General features: G+C 41.1%; 1 protein-coding gene across 2 annotated transcripts; it reads left to right on the forward strand.

Annotated features, from left to right (window-relative positions):
• Nucleotides 1-571: 571 nt before the first annotated feature.
• Fgf5 (fibroblast growth factor 5) lies at nt 572-23,421 on the forward strand. 2 transcript variants are annotated; one of them, NM_010203.5, is made up of 3 exons: nt 572-1,148; nt 8,331-8,434; nt 21,599-23,421. In NM_010203.5, the coding sequence occupies exons 1-3, from the start codon at nt 800-802 to the stop codon at nt 21,938-21,940; spliced, it is 795 nt and encodes a 264-aa protein (NP_034333.1). In that variant the 5' UTR covers nt 572-799; the 3' UTR covers nt 21,941-23,421. The 2 variants fall into 2 exon arrangements, with proteins under 2 accessions (NP_034333.1, NP_001264197.1); NM_001277268.1 differs by lacking the exon at nt 8,331-8,434.
• The last annotated feature ends 2,778 nt before the right edge of the window (nt 23,422-26,199 follow it).

Genomic DNA, 26,199 nt, shown 5'->3' on the forward strand with positions numbered 1-26,199 from the left:
AGACCTGGCATAACAATTCAGGGTGGCTCTCTAGTGGAGAAATAAACGCACACCTTAGTTCTTTAATAAATCAATAACAGCGAGAAACCAGTCTTCTCTCCCACCCTGGGCCACCCCAAAACCTTCCCAAGTTCTGCTGCCAATCAGTTTTTGGTTCCCTTCGGAAAGTGGTTCCCAGGCTCCAGATGGCAGGGGCCAGCAACCTGGAATGCGGGTGCTGGGTAAAGAGTGAGTTGGCTGGGACACATGTGACCACAGAGGACGGGAACCCATGCCCACGTTGCCGTCCGTCCGTGCCCCTTGCGTGGAGAGCAGCGCGCGCGGAGCCGATTCCGGAGCCGCTGGCTCGGGCAGGGGGTGGGGTGACTGGGTGGCTCTTGACAACCGCTGGGTTGCATGACCCGTGCACGGTCGCAGCCAGCGTCCCGGGGGCAGCTTCTGAGGGCGAGACACCTCCTCCCACTCCCGGGATCGCATCTCCCTCCTCCTTCACACCCCCGCCCCCGGGACCGCGGCGCTCCCTCCCCGTACCGGCCGTGAGTACACAAAGCGGCGGGTGAGGGGAAGCTTCGCAGGCGTGCACGGAGCAGTGAGATCACTGGCGTTATAAATATCCCGGTGCCAGCGCCGAGATCCGCTCGGGTGGCCTCTCTCTCTCCCCCTCTCCCTCTCCCTTCCCCGAGGCTATGTCCACCCTGTGCGGCGAGGGAGGCAGCGCCAGAGGCACGCAGCCGCGCGGGGGCTACGGAGCCCGGAGCCAGCCCTGCAAGATGCACTTAGGACCCCCGCGGCCGGAAGAATGAGCCTGTCCTTGCTCTTCCTCATCTTCTGCAGCCACCTGATCCACAGCGCTTGGGCTCACGGGGAGAAGCGTCTCACTCCCGAAGGGCAACCCGCGCCTCCTAGGAACCCGGGAGACTCCAGCGGCAGCCGGGGCAGAAGTAGCGCGACGTTTTCTTCGTCTTCTGCCTCCTCACCAGTCGCAGCTTCTCCGGGCAGCCAAGGAAGCGGCTCGGAACATAGCAGTTTCCAGTGGAGCCCTTCGGGGCGCCGGACCGGCAGCCTGTACTGCAGAGTGGGCATCGGTTTCCATCTGCAGATCTACCCGGATGGCAAAGTCAATGGCTCCCACGAAGCCAGTGTGTTAAGTAAGTTGCTCACTCTCCAACAAAACCTGTTCTGGGAGGGACGGTCAAGATTCCTTTGGGCCACAGGCACCTCTAGGAGCCCTAGCGTCTGGGACTCTGCTGGTTCTGGAAAGAGTCCGGTAGGGTTTCGTGGAGATGCGTCTACTCAGAGCGAGCAGACGCACCCTTCTGTCTTGGGTAGTAAGCATGGGTAAGCCCAGGTGAGGTTACCGAGGTGAGACAGGCAGCTCTTTTCCAGAATGCCCGGGCCGAAAAGACTAGCCACCCACTCTAGCTGGAGAAGAAAAAAAAATAATAATAATAATGAAAGAAGTAACAATCTTTCTCCTGGTACAATTTCTTTCTACTTATGAACTAGAACCGCATTTTTCTTTAAGCGTTAAGTATATCTCTATTCCCTGTACATAATTTACGTTTATGAAAAGAACCCATCTGAGTACTTCCATTCTCCAACTACAAATATCCTATATATCCCATATTATGTTTGTTTATTAATATCTCTATGTAACTCCGAATGCTTAGGTATCTTTCACACGAATACATACATATGTAGATACATACATGCGTACATAAGCGCGCGCGCACACCAACTACACAGGTCTACGTAGAATTTACGTGTACATGCGTTTTGGAAGGGCAAAGTTCTGCTTGCAAGAAAGCAACATGATCTGGAAAACCGGACAGACAGTATTATGACTAAGTCCGGTGCTGAGTTTAACAACATTTAGTAGGCTGAGACCCTGACAATGTTAACCTTTGGTTTCCAGGGACAGATGGAGTAAAGTTCTTAATTTTAAAAGAATTACAGATGAGGTTGGAAATGGTTGTAAATTGAGCATAACTTAAAAAAAAAAAACATCAACCACCCAACCTGAAATTTTTCTGAGTTCTCTCTTTCTCCTTTCCTCTTCGCTTCCACCCCCACCCGCGTTTTCTCCATTCCATCTGCTTTTCTGGACCACCACGTTAATCACTCGCACTCCCCTCGCTGCTCTAAGCTGCTGAGGTGAGCGGAGGTTTGGAGCTGTGTGCATGCATGGGACTGTAGTTGTCTCTGTAATCCTGCAAGCAGTTTTCTCACTAGGTTCAGGTCGGGTTTCCAGCAGGGCTCAGTCCTCCAGATAAAAGCCACAGCAGGGACCGCTCAGACTCCCATGGAGAGCGGAAATGGGGCCAGGAGATAGTGCTGCGCAGTCACCTGGCTCCTCTTGTCTTCCTGGTGGCTCTCGGGTGCACTTCACTAGACCAGCGTCCCCAGAAACTAGAACACTTTTGTTTACTCAGCTCCAAGAACCACGGGCTTTATTTGTTGGGCTGACAGTCGGCTGGGGCCTGTGGGGAGGGTTTGGAAATTCAAGCACAGGTGGGATGGCTGGCCGACCAGTCTCTTTCATTGAGTTAAGAGGATCAGGCTAGTGAGATCCGGTGGTAGCTTCCCGACAGGTGCTGTTCCAAGCCTGCCTGCCGGCTGCTTGCTTTGTCTTTGGAGAGCAACACTTCAGTCGGCTGAGGTGCAGAAGGAGAAGCAATGCACAACAGAGGGCCCTGGTCTCCCATCCCATTGAGTCTCAGGGCTTCCAATATAGTCCACATTGGACCCCTTCTCTTGACGTTCGAAAGAAACTTTGGTCTTTGTGTATGAAGGGAATAGTCCGTTCTGATAAGGGTGGATTTTCTGATGCTCCTCGGAGATGTTACTTCTGTTTCAATATTTCTGCTCATTCTCCTCATTTTGCAGGGTTCAGTTCTACCACAAGACAGCCTTTAGTCTTGACCTCAACAATTTTCTTAGCTCTTGTAGAAAAACTTTCTCTACTTTGTTGCTGTGAATGAGCACCAAGTATATATAACCCTTGCTTGCTCAGGAGAGACCCCAATAGCAGGTAGCTAGCAGTAGGTTGGGATCTCCTGTGCCTGGGGTAGCTTTGGAGTGCTAGGGAGCTCTGGTAGCAGAACATTAAAAAAGCCCATTGAAGCTAAATGTGGCTGCAGTACAGGCCTTGCTAGAAGGGGTTTTTTCAGAAACATAAATGAAGAAACTCGAGAGCAGATCAACAGATCATTTATCTAACGAAGAAACTAGCCAGCTACATATTATATCCAGGGGCTAATTTTAATTTAAAATCCTCATTGAAATTATTTAAAATCCTCATTGAAAGGTGGGCACAAACCAGAGGAGATGTATCCTAGACAGGGACTTATAAAACTTTGTAAGTAGCTTTTTCCTAACTCCCAACCTTGCAATTTTAAACAGCCATTCAGAGTTTAATTTGTATCTTTCAAAAGACTGGCATGTATGCATGCATTCATTCGTTCATTCATTCATGTACCCAATGTAGGATGTCTGCCTCAGAATGCGTGTTTTGGTTACTTATGTGCCATGTTTTCTTTTCCTTTTTTTACATTTTCTCTGGCTTTGCCTTCCACAGACAGGTTTTTCTCAAAGAAAAGCATAACTTAAGTCTCATAGTCACAGTCCTTTCGGTTATCAGTACTTCCCAACACAGCTCTCTATGAATTGATTTTATGTGCAGTGGAAAGGCATGGGATTTGGAAACTTAAAATGGCTCTTTACACTTAGGTAGCCATGGAAGAAAAAGCAGCATCTACTTGCAACTGATTACTACAGTGCAATATATATATATATATATATATATATATATATATATATATATACCTTAGACTATGTATTGCTTAGACTATATGTGGAAACGTGTTTTTCTCTCACAAGAAAGACTGAAATGCATTGGGGGAAATAACCCTCAGTATGAAGGTGTTTTTGTTTTGTTTTGTTTTTATGCCTCAATGAGCCTTTTTTTTTAGATAAAATGTCGATTTTTACTTGATAATAAATATATTTGCCAATCATGAAGATTTGTTTAGTTTTACTATCAAAACCATGCTCTAGCCACAGATACTGAAACGTCCCTTTCGGTACTTCAACTAGTCAGGCCCTGGTTTGCCTCACTCAATAGTGGGTACCATGCTTTACAGACAGAATATGGTATCTGGCATCTTGCATATGAACCCTTGTAGGAAGGAAATGCTGGGGAAAGATGAAGAATGGACACAACCAGGGGCTATGAGCTCTAACCCTGAAGAGAAATGAACAGCTGCTTTCCCTTACAAGCTGTCAAGTCTAGCTTCCATACAGTGCTTTACTTGGCTTACCTGGGGCCATTAAAACTATGGAATGAGATAGCAGTTCAGAGGGAAAGCTTTAGGTGACAGCTATTCAGAGCAGTCACACAAAATATGAACCTTTCATTCATTCACATTTTGACTAAGAGAGTCCTGAATGTTACACTTTGTTCTGAAAATCTGATTTGACTATCCATTTCAGGATCATATGCTCATCAGACATCACCCCAGGCTGGATAAGCCAGAATTTAATGTGCAGAGAAATTCCAGGGGGAGATTTCATCAATAATTTAATCAGCAAAAGACAGAGCTAAATTGGATCATTCAAGACTGAGATGTGATAACTTGGCAGAGGAGCATGTCGGTTACCATGGATGAGAGTAGAAAGACTTCAGTGTCGCCATGTTTTTCTTTTGGGAAATTTCAGATGCTTTATTGAAAGCTTCTGAACACACGTGATATCTATGTTCTCTTAGCTTTTATTCTCCTAGTCTGTAATAATGTGTCCCCCATCATCAATAGCATCTTCTGATATTAAGAGAGCTAAAGAACAGGAAAGAAAACTATGTATGCTTTTTTTCTTACTGAGGGAAACTTATTGTAATCATCCTTTGAAGTAGGCAGATTAAGGACCAATGGTAGAGACACCAAGAAACTTTGTCTCTTTCAACCTTGACATTTTACTAAGAAAGGCTTCTTCCTTCCATCTCTGTCTCTCCTCTCTTCTCCTAATCATAGACACCTTGGGAAAGATGACACACCATCTTTAGTACCTGCATATGAGTATATCCTGAGTTCTCCACACCCATCCCCAAACAGGAGAGAGACACAATAAATAGTAAGAGCAACTCAAAACTCATGACCCTGCAAGGGGGTTGTCCCCAAGACAGTGCAACATCAAAGATAGTCACTGGTCCCTACAGGCGTCTACTTGGGTGTCCCCAAGACAGCACAGCATTGCAGTCAGTCACTGGCAGGTCTGTGAGACAATCACTTTCCATAATTATGCTTAAGGACACTGTCTTAGCATCCACAGGGTGAATAACAAATTATTACCTTAAGTTTATCATCTCCAACTCCTAAAAATTAGAGGACAAATAATACTGACTTCATAAAGTCAGCTTTAGCGAAATGCACTTTGGGGTGTATTAATTCACGATTTGACACACATGGGTTTACAGTATTTCCTAGAATTCTTGAATGAGTTACTGAGATGTGTGCTCTCTTGGAGAGAGAAAGATGGAAAGCCCATTGTGAGTCATGCAGGATTGTGCTGGTATTCTAGAAAACCAGACTGTGTGAAATCATTGATATTAGTTTAGAAATTATGATTTTAACAATGACTCCAATATTAGGTAAAAATTACATTAAGATTTAAAAGATTAATTACAAAGTTGCCTATGTGAAAAACAATTCTTATGCACACACATATGCATATACATGCTCACTTACATACATGCATGCATACACACACACACACACACACACACACACACACACACATATATATATATATATATATACTTATTAAGCTTTTAGGAACACTAAATCTTAAAATTACATAGTCTTTCCATTATAGGGCAATATGTGATTTTTATCATACAGACAATGCAATGTGTAATAACATAACACTTTTATAGGCATTACTTCATCATCTCCCCATATTTAAAATTAATTGCAATGAGAATGTATATAATCAACACACATAGAATAAAATATGCAGTGTATTGAGATACAAGTTAATTGAGCCAAAATGAGTTCTTAAAGGAAGGTCTTATGGTCGGAAAACAGTCGTTTAGTTAAACAAGGACCTATTTTTTTTTAAACCAAGTCAATATTTATAAAGCCATTTAATTTCAACATCTCAAAAGGTAGGCTGAAAATATAAGAATTTGATCTTTGCTGCTGAATATTTTCATTAATGTAGGACCAATCTACATTTATAAAAATGAACACTTCCGTAAGGAGAACAGAAAACTCTGTTCATTGTCTTCCTAAAAATTAAGATACAGAAAAAAATTGAATTTAAAAAGGATCAGAAAAAATGTTTGTTGGTCTACATTAGTATATGAGTGAATGCACCCTTAGCAATCTAGAGGCATGAGTACCCTGAAGACAACCATGAAGAGCTCATGGTCCAACCCTATTGTCTTCTTATGTCAATCATTTCACACAGACGAGTTCTCGCCGTGGCCCTTCCATACTTCTGATCACATATGTGGTGTTTACATGTTCACCCCGAATCAGCTAAATATTTGAACTCTTTACTGAAGCTTTCAATATTATTCCCAAATTCTGATTCAAATATAGCTTTTTGTAAGAAGCGATGGCCATATTTTAATAATAATATATCCTACTATGTCTTTTTATAAAGCTAAAGCTCACGTGTGGAGTATATTTTAAATTTTAGAATGTTAAATACACCATGTAATTATACCTATTATACTCTATATAAACTGATGTATGTAAGTTTACAAAGTATTCTGTGTGCTTTGCCAGTATCTGGTAAAGTGACGATGCTTCTAAGTTCTTGCATGTGTATCTCAATCAAACAATTTTTATATTAGGCTCTACCTAAATAAAAATTAGAAATATTTGAATGGAAATGATATGTGGAACAGTAGTGTCTGTTAACACTAGTGTCTGTTAACACTAGTGTCTGTTAACATAAGCAAAAGCAGCTCTGGGTAAGGTGGGTTTGGTTTGGTTTGGTTTTGTTGTTTTGGTTTTTTATGTTCTGTTTCTTTTCATTCTCCTGAAAAGACACAACAGTAAAGTGGGGCCTGCAATGGTTTTCTTATTCTGGGCTAAGACTGTCCAAAACAACAGTAACAAAACAGTTCCCCAGGTGTTCCCTTTTCTCTGTGAAGCTTCTGAGTGTTTAAAGGCGGAGCTGAGTGAGCACTCGGTAATATTTGTGAGAACTGCAGATGTTCAGCTTGCGCTATGCAATAATAATTCTTCAACAAACTGATTCACCTGTATGCACTCATCGCCCTCGTGGGCAAATTAACTATTGTGCACAAGTCCTGTAGGGGAGAATGCTACTTCAAGGACACCTGAGGAAAATGTCACCTCCACAGAGGTATTTCCACAATACCCTAAGCAGGGTACATGCTTGAAACAATTGTGTCCAAGTGTTGAGATCTGCTCTCTCCTCCTCTGAGTTTTCTTTGTTTTGTTTTCCTCTGTTCTAATGAACTATATTGCTCTATTTCAGCTCTAATGAAATACACTGTTTCTATATTTTAACAGTATCATGTGTATAACTAACAAGAATATTCTCCCCACTCATATTTATATATAAAGTCTTTTGTGACTTTATATACTAGGCAGGCTTTCTAGCTATGTGCAAAGCACACATTGAACCTTTTAAAAACCCTCGAGGAATTGCAGTTAACAGTTTCTTGACTCAGCACATGTGGGTCTTGAAATGATTGCAGGAAATAAAGGGACTAAGGCTTGACACACAGACTGTGCATCACACAGTCACAACATCGTAGATCATCACACTTTTCTAGGAAATGATTTAAAGCGCAATACGTCTCAAAACATAATTCATTAAACAATTCACATAAGTAGTGTAACTTATATTTTCAGTATCTTAGGTATGGTTTTTATGGTTTTAAAAGATTGTTTTATGTAAGAAATTATAACTTTCCAGGCTTTTGAATTTTTTATACTTGTGGAATAGTAACAAATTAGAATTACCGAAAAAAATATTTTAAAAGCCTCTCTCAATACCTTCAGGGCTTGAGAAGGATCTATTGTCAAATTTACTAAAAACAACCTGCTATGTGCAAATACAGAATTACTGAGGAAGCAGGGTAAAGTTCCTGAATCTTGAAATAAGTCATTCCGAGTGTACACGCATTGTTAGCCATTCTTTAACACGTTGGAGGTCACAAAAGGTCATTATATGTTCTTTTATTTAATCTCAGTAGTAAGGACTGAGAACAGTTGACGTAGTAGACATTGAATTCTTCACAGTTCTGTGTAGAAGAGTCTGTGTTTTATTTTGGGATTTTTTTGTCATCCTAGGTATTTTGGAAATATTTGCTGTGTCTCAGGGGATTGTAGGAATACGAGGAGTTTTCAGCAACAAATTTTTAGCGATGTCAAAAAAAGGAAAACTCCATGCAAGTGTAAGTAGAAACCCCTTTGTGTTTGTTGAAAAGTGCTCCACCGGTTGTGCGTCTGTAACAAAGTGAAGAGATTGTTTTTGAAATGAGTGGATAAGATAGACCATTTGCCTAAGGAACTTATTTGGTTTTTTTCTGGTAAAAATGATATGTATGTATAACCAATTGTGAATCTGTCTGTAAGTCATTATTGGAACATGTCTTTGTTTTGGAAACAAATAGAACCTTCAAGGCTGTAAAGGGTAAATGCACTTGTAAACAGCCTTTGCAAACGGATTGCCATTGTGAGACTTGTCACAGGAGTGAGCTATTCCGTGGCCTCACATAAACTTTACATTTGGTGGCATGTGTGTTTAATAGACAGAGGGGTTCTTAATTGATTTTACAGATTACTCATGATATTAATTTGAGGTCTAAGTAATATATGTTTCCATGTAAGGAAGTAAAGGACAAAAGCGACACCCGCCAAGCCTCTCACCTCCCAGAGAGAAACTGTGCTTGAGGAAGCAGGGGCATTTCTGTCTTGTCTTTTTTTTTTTTTCTGTCACTTCAATTATAATTACTTAATACTAATCTTGCATTCAAAAGTTTTCTTCGGAGTGCTTACACATTTTGTAATCATTTTAAAAATTATTTGCTTCTTAGCTTTTTACCACATCTAGATTCTGTTTGTATTAGTGTATATGTGTCACACTTAAAAGTAACTTCGGGCTTTTTTGTGATGAAAGAGATTTTTCTTAACACGACATAAATTTAAAAGGCAATTGCTCCTTAAAGTTAGTCCTTTAATTAATAGGAAATGACTAGCTGAATATTTCTTTTGTAATTTTCAAAGGGTACAGGGAAATCTAACTCACCGGTGAAACCAATTGACACCAGCCTCTAAGCCCTGATTCTACAGATCTTTAAGAACCAACCAGAATTCCACGCTTTTCTATATGGAAAGCTCCACAATGTCCTTTCCTTTGCATCTGAAAGAATTAGTAACTTCTGAAGAACACTATATCTATTTGGAGTTTTGTGAGATGGTAGATATAAAGTCCTTAGGACAGCAGTTGGGGCCTTGTGAGTTTTTAAGAAACAGTGTGAATTATTAAATGCAGTAAGCTAAACATAATGTAATGTAGCAAGCCACCTCAATCTGGAATTAATGAGAAGCCTTTCTTAAACTCTTTCATCATTAATTTCAAGAGTTATAAAAGCAATTTATTTCGTTTCTGTGTTGTTTTACTCCAGTAATGACTAACACAGTTTTTTTTTTAAAGAAAGTTATAACTGAACAAGTAAAAGTCACATTTCACTCATTTCTGTGGGAAAAATCAGACATCACTCATTTTGTTAGGGATAACGTTTGATCACTAAAAGGTCACATCCAGGTTGGACAATAATGACTTTTCATTGTTCTGCTTTAAGGCTCTAAAGCCTTCAAAGCCTCAGTGTCCTAAGATCCGAGACAAGTAAAGAGATCACCTCTTAAAGGTTTGTCTGAGGAATGAAAAATTGTAACCCTGAAAATGTTCTCATCTGCGTACCAGTGCATACAAAAATAGATGGAACTCGGGCCAGCGAGAGGATAATTGCCACAGAAAGCAAAGTATTATAAATGGATGCCAATTAGAAGGGTCAAGCTGAGAGGTTAGGATACATGATTCCTCCGTCAAATGCAAGTAACTAATTTCTAGAAATTTGACCCAAATGTCTAAGGACGACTGGTGGAAATAATGCAGATAATGCAAAAAAACAGCCATCTGTTATTCTTCCTCATGCTGGCAGGCCAAAGTTATTTCATGGGATAATGACTTTTAAACAGTACAAAGCAAGTCTTGCTCTTGTCACTCAATGGGCTTCTTAGATACAAAAGTCATTCTGGTGACTTTGAGCTGAACTGGAGATAAAAAAAAAAAATAAGCCCCACGATTGTGTCCAAACCTCCATTCTCTTATCTGAGCTTTTATTAGCACCCCACCCCCCCCCCCAGATGGAAACCTAATTAAATTATGAAGTGATTTATTTTTAAAGAAGTCGAGTTTAGAAACAGCATTAATCATAGCAATTATCGGCTTTATGCCCAGCCACTTTGTTTTCCTGTTCTCACTGTACTCAACATGTTAAAGAAACACTCTTCTAACTTTCAATGTGTTTACCTGCTTTGGTTTTGACGCTTACAGAGTTATTATCGCCCGAACTACTAACCCACACTCAGTAACACATAGTTGGTGAGTTGCTTTATAGTAATAACCTTGCATTGGCCTTGGAGAGCATCTTTCAGCTTCTTCATCCGAATTGAAAGTGAGTTAGAAGTGTAATGTAGCCAGGTACCTGGCGAAAATGATTCCCCTACAGCGGAGTGTCCATTTCAATCCAGTTCTAATAGCAGAGCTTAAGCTGGCCACCAGGCTACAGTGATGTAGTTTCACAGCTCTGCAAAGGACCTTCCACTCACATGACCTCATCACACACTCAGGCAAGAAAAGAGGCTGGAGAGGGGTAGTTACTTCCCTAAGGTTACATAGTTGTAGGATTGAAAGGAAACTGTGTCCTCTTCAAATTCCCTCTTTAGATATCCAAATGGTTTGCAGGCATAAGTTAGTTTAAAAGATAGCATTGTGTTTGGGAACAAATTACATTGTTTCCATGTGCTTATAGGAATTATTAAGTAATAGCCTTACACCATATGTCAAAAATGAAGACTATGGCAGACCATTAAGAGCATTTATAGCACGCTGTTAACTAGCTAAGAAGAGGGAAATTCTATACCAGATGTGTAAAGTTATAAATTAATTTCCACTGTCTCACCTTCCCTTGGATTCAAAACATTTATTTTGGCCCTTGCCTTTCCCCCCAAACTCTCCAGTACTTGATTTTAGTCTACAGAGGAGGGGATATGTCTGCTACAGAGCTTTACACAGACATATTCATTCGGTGTGATATTGGGTCACTTAGGGAACCCCTCTGGAGGTTAACTTTCAAACTGAAAAGAACTGCCTGGTTTCCAAAAATCCTCAAGCACTGACTGCTACTTCTTTTGTGGGTGTGAGCAAAGATGGCGGACTGCAATGGCCTGCCTGGAGCAGCATGAAGGAGGCACGCTGGCGCTGACAGAATTGTCCCGTTTGTCAATGTCACAATAGGAGTTTTACTTGAACCTCCAAGAGTTGACAGGTGGTGTTGAAGCTCTCTCCCCATCCCCTCATCCGTGCGCGCACGGGCACCTCTCCTCAAAACCATTCACAGATTCCAAATGCGCAAGATAGTCGTCATATTCCCACTGTGTGAATTTCCCAGCACGCTTGAAAAGAATTTAATTTAAAAAAATATATTTTCCATACAACCTATTCTGATGTTGGTTTTCCCTCCCCTACCTCCTTACAGGATCCTCCCCACTCCCCACTTCGCCAAATCCATACTCTTTCTCACTGGGGAGAGAGAGGGGGAGAGGGAGAGAGAGAGTGAAAGTTTATGGTCTTTTTGTCAAAATGTGTGAGGAGCTCTGGACAGGAGAAGAGCATGATTGCTTCCTAGAGAGGCAGCAGGGTTAGTCAGGGTATCACCGTGGCTCCCATTCACTGTCTTAAACTATTCTGGATGAAGGCCCTTGCTGTGTCCTCTCAGGCTTTCAGCCTGTCGCCCTCACGTTTGGGGTCTTCATGGAAAGCCCGCCACAGGACCTTTCTGGCTCTTCCAACACAGTTTAGGTGTGAAGAGTGAACACCTCTGGGTATGCAGTTAAGCCCAGTTCCGCTCCACACTTGTGTCACGTTATCGAATAGTCTGCGTTTTGCTTTTATAGTTGAAATAAACAGGAAAATTATAGCGGCTGCCCAAAGTGGTGGCTGTGTTTTCCATGAGACTGTGTACAGAGGTCTTGCTGTAGTGCCTGGAATCTATTATCACTCGCCATTTAAACAAATCTTCCAGAATGTGTTCTCTGGCAGCTGGTGGGTGATCTCCAATGTCTCCTTATGATTTCAAGGTCAAGCAGCCTCGGCTCCTCAGCTATTTAGATTAGCCTAAATCCTACTCCTTGGGACGTCACTGTTTGCACACACAACAGCCTCTTATCTGCTAGGTTTTCCTTTTGCCAAGGAATCAAATTTGAAGGCAAGGTTTCCAAGCTCACACCGGCAGGGTGGGGAGCGGGGAGGGGAGTTCCTGTCCTCATGGTCTTCTGGTCCCTTTGGAGTCCTACAGTCTATTTTAGTATGGAAAATTATAAATCTTGGGAAAGTTGGAGGTCATATGTGCTTCAATGTTTTCATGAAGTATACATGATAGCTTGTTACATGTTGGGAAAAAACTTAACTATCCAGAGAAAGGCATATGGTCAAATGGTTATTTTCTTATGTCTCTGGGTTTTAGGGGATCATGTTTGGAAGGAAGGCTAATTGCAGAGTTTACGAAACAGGCTTGGAATGTGTGCTGATCAGCCCTGAGTGAGGACTAGAATATTCTCCTTTCCTGAGTTCAGAGGGTGCCAGCTGGCTAGCCAGTCTGGACTGGACGTCCAGCGCTGGGGGCAGTGAGTGAGCAACCAACAGCCCCCCAAGCTCAGCATGCTTAGTAAAAGGGGAAAAGAAAGACCGGAGCAACACTTACAATTATCTCCTAGAAACATAACCTATTACAAGCCCCACTTCCTGGCACGATCACGGGTTCTAGGTATAGAAATGTCATTAGCACTGTAAGAGCTCACTTCTATGTAAAAAGGAAAGAGACAGTGATTTGCCATCCAGAATGAGTTTGCAGTTAATTCCTGTACCAGCCTTTAATTTTTTCCTTCTGTCAGGTTGGTGAGAAGGACTTTGTTGAAGAAATGTGGGGAAAATGAATGGACTTGTTGATCCCAAATACAAGTTGTTTAAAGCAAGTGTAGCGCGCCATCACTCTGATGGCCTAGGAGATGGTGCTTATCAGTCTTTAAGGACGGAAGAAATTCAGAGTAAGTCGTCTATACAAATGTGAGGAGACTTGTGAGACTATGCCGGGGCCTAGCAAACACACAGTGGATGCTCACAGTCAGCTAATGGATGGATCACAGGGCTCCCAATGGAGGAGCTAGAGAAAGTACCCAAGGAGCTAAAGGGATCTGCAACCCTATAGGTAGAACAACAATATGAACTAACCAGTACCCCGGAGCTCTTGACTCTAGCTGCATATGTATCAAAAGATGGCCTAGTCGGCCATCACTGGAAAGAGAGGCCCATTGGACACACAAACTTTATATGCCCCAGTACAGGGGAATGCCAGGGCCAAAAAGTGGGAATGGGTGGGTAGGAGAGTGGGGGGGAGGGTATGGGGGACTTTTGGGATAGCATTGGAAATGTAATTGAGGAAAATACGTAATAAAAAATATTAAAAAGAAAAAAAAAAAGAAAAAACTACCTTCCTCTAAGGAAAGTTTAAAGGAAAAAAAAATGTGAGGAGACAAGTCTTAATTTTCAGTGTTACGGAAAGAACTGCAGTCTCAGTCAGGAAATGAGAGCTATGTGCCCAATCCGGTACTTGGAACTGTGGGACTTTAGGTGTCAGTGTCTTTACTCTTTTGACTCAAAGCCAAATAATAGTATCTTGATTATTGCAGGAGGTAAATAATGTAGGCTGATCATGGTATATAGAGTAGTGCAGTTTTCCAGGGCTATTAAAGACCCCAGAAATCAAGCACCCGTTTCCTTCCCCTGGTCTTCAGATACTCTTCTTACCTCGCCTCCACCACTACTATCTAGCTGCTGGTGATTCAAGTCCAAAGCTTCCATCTCCCGCTTACTAAAATAGAATCTCTGAAGATACAGCCAGGGGTATAAGCATCTTAAATCTGCTCGATGATTAATTTTTTAAAAGTTATATTGATGTCCTTTTAAGTTGTTTATTTTGAAGCCATCTGAATATCTGTATAAAAATTTTAAGCCTTCTGAGGTTATGGACAACTAAACTATAAATCTGCTATCTGATTGATTTTTAAGACAATTCCTGGTTGGCATTTGCCGCTGTCTTACTGGAATGGTTATTATTAAACCCAGCAATCCCTTGGCTGCTCAATAGGAATAATGAAGCAGAGAAGGGTGAGATGTCAAGTGTCAAGCAGGAGCTATGCCCCTGCTGGGATAACACAGCAGAGCTACCATGGACCTCCATGGGACATACATGGTGAAGGGTAAAGGGCAGCTCCTTTGGGCTTGCATTGCCCTACATCAGGACACAGCTATACACAGCAATACTCGTAAAAGTAAAGGCGGGAGCCAAGCATTACTGAACGTGGGCAGGGGAGCCAGAAGCTGGGATCCATGTAGTCAGCAAACTGCTTAAAGCACACCTTGGCTGATACTTGTTTTTATTGCAGCATAGAATAACATTTTAATTATTTGGGTTAAGTTAGTTCTTTCTCGAATTTATAACTTTTAGGAGGATGAAGGCAACCAACGAAAACATGGTAAAATAGATAAATAGATGAAACACCTTATAAGCTCTGTGTGTTAGGTGCCGTCTATCCAAATTCACTTCGGTTGGCACCTTGTTCATGCACTGCATCTTCATCTGTCACTGTACATTCTGAGCACTGATATTTGCGTAGCCCTGGCCGGGAGCTAGAGATCCTTGGATTGAGCTTTCCCAGTGCAGAGATTACAGGTGTTTGGCAAGAACCTTTAAATAGTACCCATAGTTTAGAATGGATTCCACACTGGGAAAACACGCAGTAGAATCTAAACACTACTTATTTATTTGCTTACTGCTTTACTTATTTGTTTCTTTGTTTATAAATTAGCCCATAAGTTGCCTCCTTAGCGCAGCAGGTAGCCCATCAGTCTCATAAATCAGCCCACAAAGTATTAGAGTTCACTGTTTTCAAAGACAACTTGTGATTATTTCATTTTCTGTTTCTTTTCTCTCAATCCCGACCCCTCCCTGTGATCATGTGCTAAGGCCCCCCCCCCCCCCACAGCCACTTCCTGTCTCACTTTTGCTACCACGCTTACCTTCTTTAACTCCCTCCCCCTCTTCTGGTCTCCTTTCTAACATCATGGCCTGTATCCACTCCTACCTCTCACCCACATTAATAAAAAAAAAAAAAAAAAACACCTAAAGACTCAAGAGAACACATGAAATTTGTCTCTCTGTGTATTGCCTACCTAGCTTGATATAATACTCTTCCACCAGATGTCTGAAATGCTCGTGAGTTCACTACTCTTTACAGCAGAATAAAATTCTACTTTGTGTAAGTACCACACTTCCCTCACCCAGTCTTCTCTGGATCATCATCTGGAATGGTTGCATTTCCTTGCTACTGTGGATAATGCAGCAATGGAACTGTAAATGTTTCTATGGTGGGATACAGTGTGGTGTCTGGAGATGCTCAGGGTCGTATAGTAGGTCCAGATAGATTTCCATGGTGGCCACATTGGTTTACAGTCTCAGTAGTACATAAACTTTCCTCCTTCCTCCATCTCCACTGTCATCTGCTGCCATTTGATGTCTTGATCTTGCCATTCTGAGATCAAACTCAAAGAAGTTTTAATTTGCAGTTTCCCAATGTGCACTTCCCCAATGGCTAGTGATGTTGAATGCCTAAAAAAGAAAGAAAATACATATTGATAAGTTGTATTTCCTTTTTGGAGAATTGTCTGCTCATGCCCATGTATTAACTGGCTGTTTGATTTTCTTGGTGTTTAAGTTTTACAGTTCTTTGTATATTCTAGATACTAACTCTCTGCAGCATTCTGCAGACTCCCTGATAGCTTTCTTTGCTCAGAGAAATGCTCCAATTTCAATGAGTCCATCTGTTGATTATTGGGGTACACTATTCCATAGGCTACAGGAGTCCTGTTCAGGAAGCTCTTGCCAGGAGCTATAACTTGAAATGCATTCCCTATTGTTTTCCTCCGGGAGTTTCTGCACTTTGGGTTTTCAGGTGAGGTCTTTAACCCACTTCACAGGTATCTTTGTGCAGGGTGAGAGATGTACTTATAACTTATTTCCTTTGCAGGCAGAGGTCAGTTTTGCCAGCACTGTTTCTTGATCCCTTTATTAAAAATTAGGTAGCCATAGCCGAAAGTACAGCGTTTGGCAATAACAAATTCTTGCTTTCCTTAGCATCGCATGTATCCCCTCCCTCTGTGTAATGATCTGGATATTTAAGCTAGCATGATTTAATTGCTTAAATTTTACTTGTTTTGACAGAAACAGTAAATTACAATAAATTAGTTGGTTTGAATATTTCACTTTAATGTTCAACTCAGGGCCTCTTGATTGTAACTTGTTTAGACGCTTGTAAAATGAAAGAGAAATACACAGATAATTTAATTCATTAAGGAAGACTGGAAGGGCTTATGTGCCTATATAGTGTTTTTCTGTAGAAGCTGCAAATACCCTAACATTTGGCTACACAGTCAGCAACAGTTATCAAATCAATTAAAACATATCTGAAACAAAGATGGCAATAATCCTGTTTTCTACTTTTCTTTCTTTGCTGAGACAAAGTCTCACTGAACTCCTGGCCATTCTCTCAGTTTTACTCTCCTGAGTGCTAAGATTACAGCTGTGTGCCATCCTGTCCAGCAATGACAGTGATCTGAGGCATTGCTGCCCTAGTGACAGACAGTGGGTGAATGCTAAAGTTATGGCTGATTTCAGTGGCTCATTTAGCATTTGATTTACCTGTCTATATCAGACCTTTGATAATGAAAACACCTACGGCAACTTCACTCTTCCCCTTAAGGAAGTAAAGCATGCCTGCCATTTAAAAAGCATAATCTTTATTGGAAAATGTCCTATAATTTAAAGGAGAATGTAGCATGAAATTCCCTTAGAAACACTCAGAATGTCATCATCAACTTCCCCCACCCCCAAGACTCAGGGAAAGATGCAGGAGGCAGAAGGAGCGTAAGAGCTCGAGGGTATGGAGGATATCTAGGAAACAGGGTCTCCAGACACAACAGGGCAGATGCACACGTGAACTCACAGAGACTGTCAGCACACATAGGGCCTGCACAGGTTAAAGCCAGATGGGGCCTCAGAGGTGAGAGGGGATTGGACACAATCTCTCATTCCTTTTTTTTTTTTTTAAGGTATGTTTTCTAATATTTATTATATGTTAAGTACACTGTAGCTGTCTTCAGACACTCCAGAAGAGGGCATCAGATCTCATTACGGATGGTTGTGAGCCACCATGTGGTTGCTGGGATTTGAACTCAGGACCTTTGGAAGAGCAGTCAGTGCTCCTAACGGCTGAGCCATCTCACCAGTCCCACAATCTCTCATTCCTAACCCAGAACCTGTCTCCAAATGACAGCTTGCTTGCCAAGAAGAGTCAGTTTTTTCCAGCGGAGTCTCACTGGTGTACAAATCACACTTAAGGACAGGCAGGCCTGATACCCCATAGTAGACTCACACAAAATGAACTCAGGGGTACTTCTGTAGGAATTTTTGTTTGTTTTATTTTTATTTTTTCTCATATTTCTTGTTTGGACACTTAAGAAACCTCACTGGGCTTTTGCTTGTAACTTATGGTTTTTGATTTTGTGGTTTTTATGGGTTTTGTTTGTATGTGTTCCTTGTGCCTTTTCTTTTTGTAAATCCTACTCTCTTTTATTTGCTTGTTTGTTTGAGAGAGAGAGACAGGGGGGAGAGAGGAGGCATGGAGCTGGATGGGTGAAAGGTGGGGGTTATGGGAGGAAATAAGGGAGGAAAAGTAATCAATATATCATTTGAAAAATTTATTTTCAATAAAATAGTTTTTAAAAAAAACACTCTAGAAAGTAATTTTCCAACTTTTTAAAAGAGCCGTTGTATCCACTTTGGTAAATGTACATGTATTGTGTTAGGCCCATGTTTCCTGGTCATTCGGCTCTTGAGATGTTCCAAACTAATCATTGCATTAGAGAAACTCTGTTTAGTCACCATTATATCTTTGAGAAGGCGTGAATAATGATGGCAGCCTTTGAGATGAAGCTACATTTTCTAGTGAGAAAGGCCAGGGAAAGATTTGTTTAAATAGTTCTGGTACATCATAGATGGGGGACATTTTTCAAACAAAATACAAATTGGAAGTCAATTAAGAAAACCCAAACAATCTGATTCTCTTTACTCGGGCTTTCAAGTGGAAGGGTTAGTGAGCTGCACACAGCGTACGGGGCATCAGCGCGGTGTTATCACTACATGGGACCTCTGAAGGATGGGCTGCTTCAACAGCCACCACCTTTGAAGGACTTTCTAATGAACTTCAGAGCATGAAACCTTCAGAGAGGAGAAAGTCTCTAAGTTGAATAGTTTTAGAGGCTGAGTAAGTGGATTTTTCACTCAAGGATGGAACTGATACAGTTTTTTTAAAGATATGTCGTATATGCATGCTACTATGAACATGTGCATGTGCATATGTATGTGTACTACCCCTCCTAGGAAAAAGAGCGTGTCTTTACTTACTTAGAAACCAGGGGAGTAAACAAGACTAAACAATGCAGCCCACTTCAAAAACCTACAAGCCAGTGTGAGCCCTTGTTATCTGGCAACTTTGTTAAATAAAAAGAGTTTTATTGTTTGAGATGCTAAAGGTTAAAACCAGGTCCTCTCAGATACTCAGAGTCTAACACCAACCGGTTTGCAGCTCAGGTCTGTTATTCTGTTATTCAAGAAATGCACAACATCTTTCTTGTCCTTTTGTGGAGTCACAAACAGCTGAGATGTTTAAAATTTTTATTTTAGAGTGTAACTGCAAGCCAGGTGTGACACACACCTTTATACTTTTAATCCCAGTATTTGGGAGGCAGAAGCAGGTGGATCTCTGTGACCTTGAGTCCAGCCTGGTCTACGGAGTGAGTTCCAGGACAGCCAAGGCCACGGAGAGAGCCCCTATCTAAAAAAAAAAAAATCAAACAAACAAATAAACAAAATCTACCCTCTGTCAGAAGATAGTTTCTGGGAGTTTAATTTCTGGGAGTTCGAGGCTAGACTGATCTACATAGTTTCTGTCCAGCAAGGGGTATATAGTAAGACTTTGTCTCACAAAAAACCAAACCAAACCAAACAAACAACAAAACATTGAAATCATAAGTATGTTTATTTAAGTGAGAAAGCCTTTTAAAGAGCTCAATAGCTATAGACAAAGTTAAATTGAATTTATAAAGAAAGTTTCTTTAATAAAAACTGGGAACAAATAATGTGCCGCATTATTATAAGGGTCATGACAGCACCCTCTCTGCAGACACTGGCTGGCAGTTTGGGAATTAAAGACAAGAATATATATATATATATATATATATATATATATTCTTCATAGCCATTGCAAAGGAGCTTGCTTGAACCTAAGTGAAAAGACTAAGGAGACCGCTGGGTAGTTGTGACACAGGACTTTGACCTCGGCACTCTCGAGGCAGTGGCAGAAGCAGGCAGATCTCTGTGAGTTTGAGGTCAGCCTGGTATATAAAGCAAGATTCAGGATAGCCAAGGGCAAGACTTTAATCCCAGAACTCCAGAGGCGGAGCAGAGGTAGACAGACCTCTTTGAGTTCAAGGCTCTGGCCTTCAGAGCAAGTTCCAGGCCAGTCAGAGGCTATACAGAGAAACGTGTCTAGAATCCCTGCCCCCTTCCCCCAAAACACAAACTTGGGGCATCTGTTACACAGAGATAAAAATGTTAAAAAAAACAACACTACTCCAAAGTTGGTTGTGTCTTTGGATTTGCAGAGGTAAAATTTTGTTTATGGGAGTGTTATTAATGGATTTGTGTACTTTTCCTTGAGGGTCCAGACGTTTAGACTTCAGTGTGTGATCTTCATTACGGAGAAAAATTGGGTATTATTAGAAAAAGCAAGGCACAGAACATTTTCTACATAGACGCACACCACAGCAGGGAAAGCCAGCTGTTATTCTCAAACCCAAGAAGTCTTTACAAATGGGACTCTCTGAAATTGTGAGTCTTGTTAGTCTGGACTAGTACAGGAACTCCTAAGCCATTCAAAGTTTGGGGTTCTCGTATGTTTGATGGAAACTATCAATCCCTTTCTTGGGAATATGTGTTCATTCACATAGTGGCCATGTAGGCAGGGCTTCTGTTCTGCATAGGAGCCAAAGGACAAGAGCTTAAACAGTAGTCCCAGGTCATGGTAGGAAAACCGGAGTTCACCCGCACTGTCCCTCCGTCGTATACCTCCAGATTACTCAATTTAGCAGACAAGCTCTTTTGGGGCTGGCGCCGGCTTGCTTAGTCAGCCCCATCTCTTGTCCTTTCTGCCATACATCCCAAGTAGAAATCACACTGCAGCACTAGTAAGTGTTCCCAGTGTGCGCACACACGTTCATGTTCCCCTGGGGCTCTTTCTGACCCATACACCATTTTACTACTGTCTCATGCATGACACAGCCACAATGCTGCGCGGCTCTCCTGCGCTCCCACCTACCAGCTCTGCTGCTGACATTGTACTCCCTGTCCAGTGAGGTCACATGACCTGTTATCAACAGCTATGGGTGTGGATAAGACTCAGGTGAAATGTTGCCGAGGACTCTTCCCGGCATCAGCTGTACTTTCTTGAACCACATATGTGAAGAGATATTTTTTTTCCTAAAGAACTTTAACACATGCAATATTAATAGAGCCATATGCCACCACTTTCTCGGCATCAAGAATCACACTGATAACACTGAAAATATATGCCTGTTTGAAAAGAATCACATGACTCTGATAACTATATCCCTTGTGGGAACGTGGTCCTCTGCTAACACAAATGCATGTTTGATTGGGCAGTTGTTTCTTAGGAATCAACAGATCTATTTTTTTTTTTATGACTTAGAGGGGAAAATATTAAGTTAAATTTTAGGTACAATTTTTAAAAACAGTAACAGTATTTATACATATTAAAATGAGAGTTCATAGCGCTTAAATAGTTCCAAGTATTTGTGTTAACAATGATACTGTCATCTAAGCATAATGAATAAAAATGGTGTTGCAGAGGTAACTTAGAAATATATAACCCACCCTGAACACACACACACACACACACACACACACACACACACACACACACACACAGAGCTAACTCTAAAAAGAACATATCTTTATAAAAGGGAACAGAATAAGGGTATCCCAAATTCATACAATTTTTGTATTTTCAAAACTTCATATTTATTATATGTTGAAATATTGTCACAGCTTAAATGTTCTCTTCCCCCCCCCTCCCCCCAGGCCAAATTTACGGATGACTGTAAGTTCAGGGAGAGATTCCAAGAAAACAGCTATAATACCTATGCGTCCGCGATCCACAGAACTGAAAAGACAGGCCGAGAGTGGTACGTGGCCCTGAACAAGAGAGGGAAAGCCAAGAGAGGCTGCAGCCCACGGGTCAAACCCCAACACGTCTCCACCCACTTCCTACCCAGGTTCAAGCAGTCCGAGCAACCGGAACTTTCCTTCACCGTCACTGTTCCAGAAAAGAAAAAGCCACCGGTGAAACCAAAGGTGCCCCTGTCGCAGCCTCGCAGAAGTCCCAGCCCAGTGAAGTACAGACTGAAGTTTCGCTTTGGATGATGCTCGTCCATCCTGGCCTTGTGGGAAACAACTCTCTATACAGGCGTCATCGGAGCCCTGAAGGAAACTCGGATACAGCATCCCTCTGCTGTGCCTACACGTGTGGAAGTCAGGTCATTTTGTTTCGCTTTGACTGGAACTAAACTGCTTTCTAAAATTTAAGTCGAAACAGAAGTGGGATTCTCTGTAGCGATCCAGGGAGCTCATCTCTTCAGATCACCGAGGATATAAAGGCTTCGTGATTTGAGGATGGTTAGCATTCTGCGTTTTCAGACCAGTTTGATAGCCTGGAACTATGTACTTTTCTCATTTTTACAGATCAACCGGAAAGAACATACATGATACATGTTTATTTTTGTTTTCCAAAGAATATTTTGATGCAGATAAAATATTTTATAAACTTTTGTTTTTTTAAGGTACCTCAGCATTGAGCATATTTTCTTACTTTTATTATTTTAATTAACGTGACACAAGCAGTTGGTTTATTGCTGTTCATGGATTATAAACATTTTAATAGTTTGTGTGGTAGGATCTGGATCTCCTTTGCGTTTTTCTCTCTACTACAGCATCGTTTACTTTATTTTAGCTATACCTCAAGTCGTATAAATTTAGTTCTACATTTTAAAAAAAATTTTTAAATGTGCTTTCGAAGCCCCAAAAGGCTCAGCTTGGAGGTGTGCATTGTGTATGAAGTTATGGCATTATGTGGAATCTGGCCATATTAGTGGCTGGGCTCAATGATCAGAAGGAGGAAAATATGAGGACGTTTTGATGGATTTAAAGGCTTTATGTAAAGAAAAGGACAGAGGCCACCGCACACTAAGTGTGCAGCGTCCACAGAGATTTAACTCTGTCTTTTGCTTCTTCTCCTTTTATCTGCCCCCTGCCCTCATTCAAGACCAGCTGAAGGAATAAGTTTTATTCTGTCCACCAAGCATACACTAGGAAACTGGAGTGCTTAAAAATACTTCTATAACTCCCTGTTATCCTTACTGTATGGACCCACAGGGAGTAACTAATCAGGGTGTGTGTGTGTGTGTGTGTGTGTGTGTTTGTGTGTGTGTGTGTGTGTGTGTGTGTGTGTGTGTGTGTAGCTGAAGGAGATGAATCACTAACCAAGTTTTCATGTCAAGTCTCATGGTCAAAAATACTTCTACTATTCAGTCAAATACCCTTTGAGCTTTCTACCCTAAAGGTAATGACTGGAATGAGTGCATCTGCTCTGCTCTAAGAAAACCTGGTGCACCCTAGAAGCTTCTGCCCTTGCGACCCAGGAGCTTAATTCGGGAATGTGATGAGCTGAAAATGACACTTCATTCTCAACCCAAATTCCAAACCCTCAACAGAAACCACAGACGGTTTAGCTTACAAAGAGTTACAAAATGTATTTTCTTGGATAATCCTTTTTATGGAGATCTATGAAGTATAAGTGTTCACCTTATATTCCTAAATGCTGCAATAAAGAGGCGTAGATGACCATAGATGTGTGTCTTTCATAGAGCAAAAGAGTTCACGCCAAGTCTGTGCTTTACACTCTGGGATATTTGAGGGATTCTGGTCAACTCTACTTAAAATGAAGTATGGCTTACTTTGGAACACAAACGGTTAAAAGGCACATCAAAACTGAGCTTAGTGGCACACACATAAATTATCTTATTTTAATGGGAACAAACTGTACTTGTATATGTTATATATAATATGCTCAGAATTAAAGTCAATAAGGTGACTGAATATCACACGCAACACAAAGCAATGAATTGCTACAAATTTTAATTAGCATATTTGTGATAATTCTCCTGATTTAAATGAGGCAATGGTGTTCTGCACAAAACAGGTTATGTTAAACTCCTATATAGCTGCCACAGGACCCTGTCTACACAGGACCATGATACAAATCCTATTCTAGTTTATTTAAGTGTCTTTAAAAAAAAAAAAACTGTGAAGTATTTATTAAGTTATTAGACTACACAAAGAAACAGATTAGTAATCTTGTTACTAAATGGGGAAGGAACAGATGATAGTTAACATATTAGTATATATCAAATCAGCTGAATACCACTGTGCACTAAGCGTAGCTTATCTTGCACTTTGAGTTTGATTTAATTAACATATGAAGGTTAAGTAAGGAGAGCCACCCAATATGTAGCATATACAAGTCAGGACTCATTAACTTCAGAATTTAAAGCTGCACTAAAATTGAAAATAAAGTAAATTACACTTATCTGAAATTTACTGGCACTGCATGGTTACATTTAATTAATGCACAGTTAAGCAGGAAGCTCCTAAGTTAAGCGAATCATGTACAGATAACATGCATACGTACAATTCCTTCTTAGAAACAGCTTCTTAGGGAGACCGTGGCCATGAAGTTTCTGACTATTTTGAAATAGCTAGCCTATGTCACCAGTCAATAACGCTGCCTGATTACGATCTGGTTCGCCCCATAATGTTAATAATTTAGGAAGCCAACTTGTGCCAAACAGACATAAACATAATCAGACAGATACATCAGTTTTGCTAGTTGTTTTATGTTTGCTTTTTTTGTTCACGAAATTCATTGTCTGAAACACACAGAGACAAAGAGAGACAAATAAGACGGTCAGCATGAGCGTTCCCCTAATCAACCTCTGTTCCCTTCTAAAGAAACCAATTATGAAGAACTGTGAATGTAAAACACCTCTGTCCTTTTAGCTGAATTAGAATGGCCCTGCCAGTCTGAAGTTGTATAGCAATAATAAAAGAGTCCAGCAGTGGTGGTGGTGCACACCTTTAATCACAGCACTTGGGAGGCAGAGGCAGGCGGATTTCTGAGTTCAAGGCCAGACTGGTCTACAGAGTGAGTTCCAGGACAGCCAGGGCTAAACAAGAGAAACCCTGTCTCAAAAACAAACAAACAAACAAAAACAAAAAAACAATAATAAAAGAAAGATACCAGCGGGAGTCATTTCCAGAGGACACATAATCTAGGGACAGAGAAGAAAGCACAGATCGGATAGGCAAGTTTATTATATTAATGATCTATAAAGTGTTTAAAAGAAAGAAATTTTAAAGTAAAGTATAATGGCTCTCAATTTTCTTTTATTATTCAATTTAATTGTACAAACCTGTGGTAGGAATAAAATTTTCATCTTGTGAAAGTAGAGACAATATTACTACCTCCAACCTTGAGCTCTTTGCCCTATATGAAAGTTCTGGAGAGAGAAGAGACAAAAGTTGGTGGAGCCTGTGTTTAAACCTAATAGTCAAAAGCAGTGGTTCTCAACCTTCCTAATGCTAATACTGTTGTGGTGACCCTGAACCATGAAATTATTTTGTTACTACTTCATACCTATAGTTTTGCTACTGTTATAATTCCCTATTGTAAATATCTGATATGCAGGATGATCTTAGGCGACCCCTGTGAAAGGGTTGTTTGACACCCTCAAAGGCTCATGACCCCTAGGTTGAAAACTGGTCTTATCAGTACTAGATCATTCAAGTGTGCCTCAAGTCATCAACCGGCATTTAAATGGTTACAAATTAAGAAATATGGTAATTAATAAACAGAGAACTCTTCAGCATCTTTCAGCTTACTAATCTTTTCACTTTTGACTCATCAAAATCATTACAAGTTACTCAGTCCCAACATGACCCCTACCATTTGATCTTTAACATCATCTTTAGCTTTACTACCATAAATTGTATGGCCTTTAAAACATTGACAATCCTAGTTATGTTTCAAAAAGGGACATAGCTCTTGTTTAGATCTCACTAGTAATCTACATGAGGATGAAATAGGGCAATCACTGGGGTGGGGGGCGGGGGTCAATGAAGTAAGAAATACACATTTCTTTTCACTTATTCACTTTATATCCTGTTCACTGCCCCTCTCCTGGTCACACCCTCCCACAATCCTTCCCTGACTCCTTCTCCCCTTCTCCTCTGAGCTGGTGGGGTCACCCTGGGAATCCCCCTACCCTGGAGCATCTAATCTCTGTGAAGCTAGGTACATCCTCTCCCACTGAGGCCAGACAAGGCAGTCCTGCTAGAAGAACATATCCCACATTCAGGCAACAACTTTTGGGATAACCCCCACTCCAGTTGTTCGGAACCCATATGAAGACCAAGCTGCACATCTGCTACATATGATCAGGGAGGCCTAGGTCCAGCCCATGTACATTCTTTGGTGGTAGTTCAGTCTCTGAGAGCTCCAAGGGTCAAGGTTAGTTGACTGTGTTGGTCTTCTTATAGAGTTCCTATCCCCTTATGATCTGCAAATC

The sequence above is a fragment of the Mus musculus genome, chromosome 5, assembly GCF_000001635.26.
Source record: "Mus musculus strain C57BL/6J chromosome 5, GRCm38.p6 C57BL/6J".
Lineage (NCBI taxonomy): Eukaryota > Metazoa > Chordata > Mammalia > Rodentia > Muridae > Mus > Mus musculus.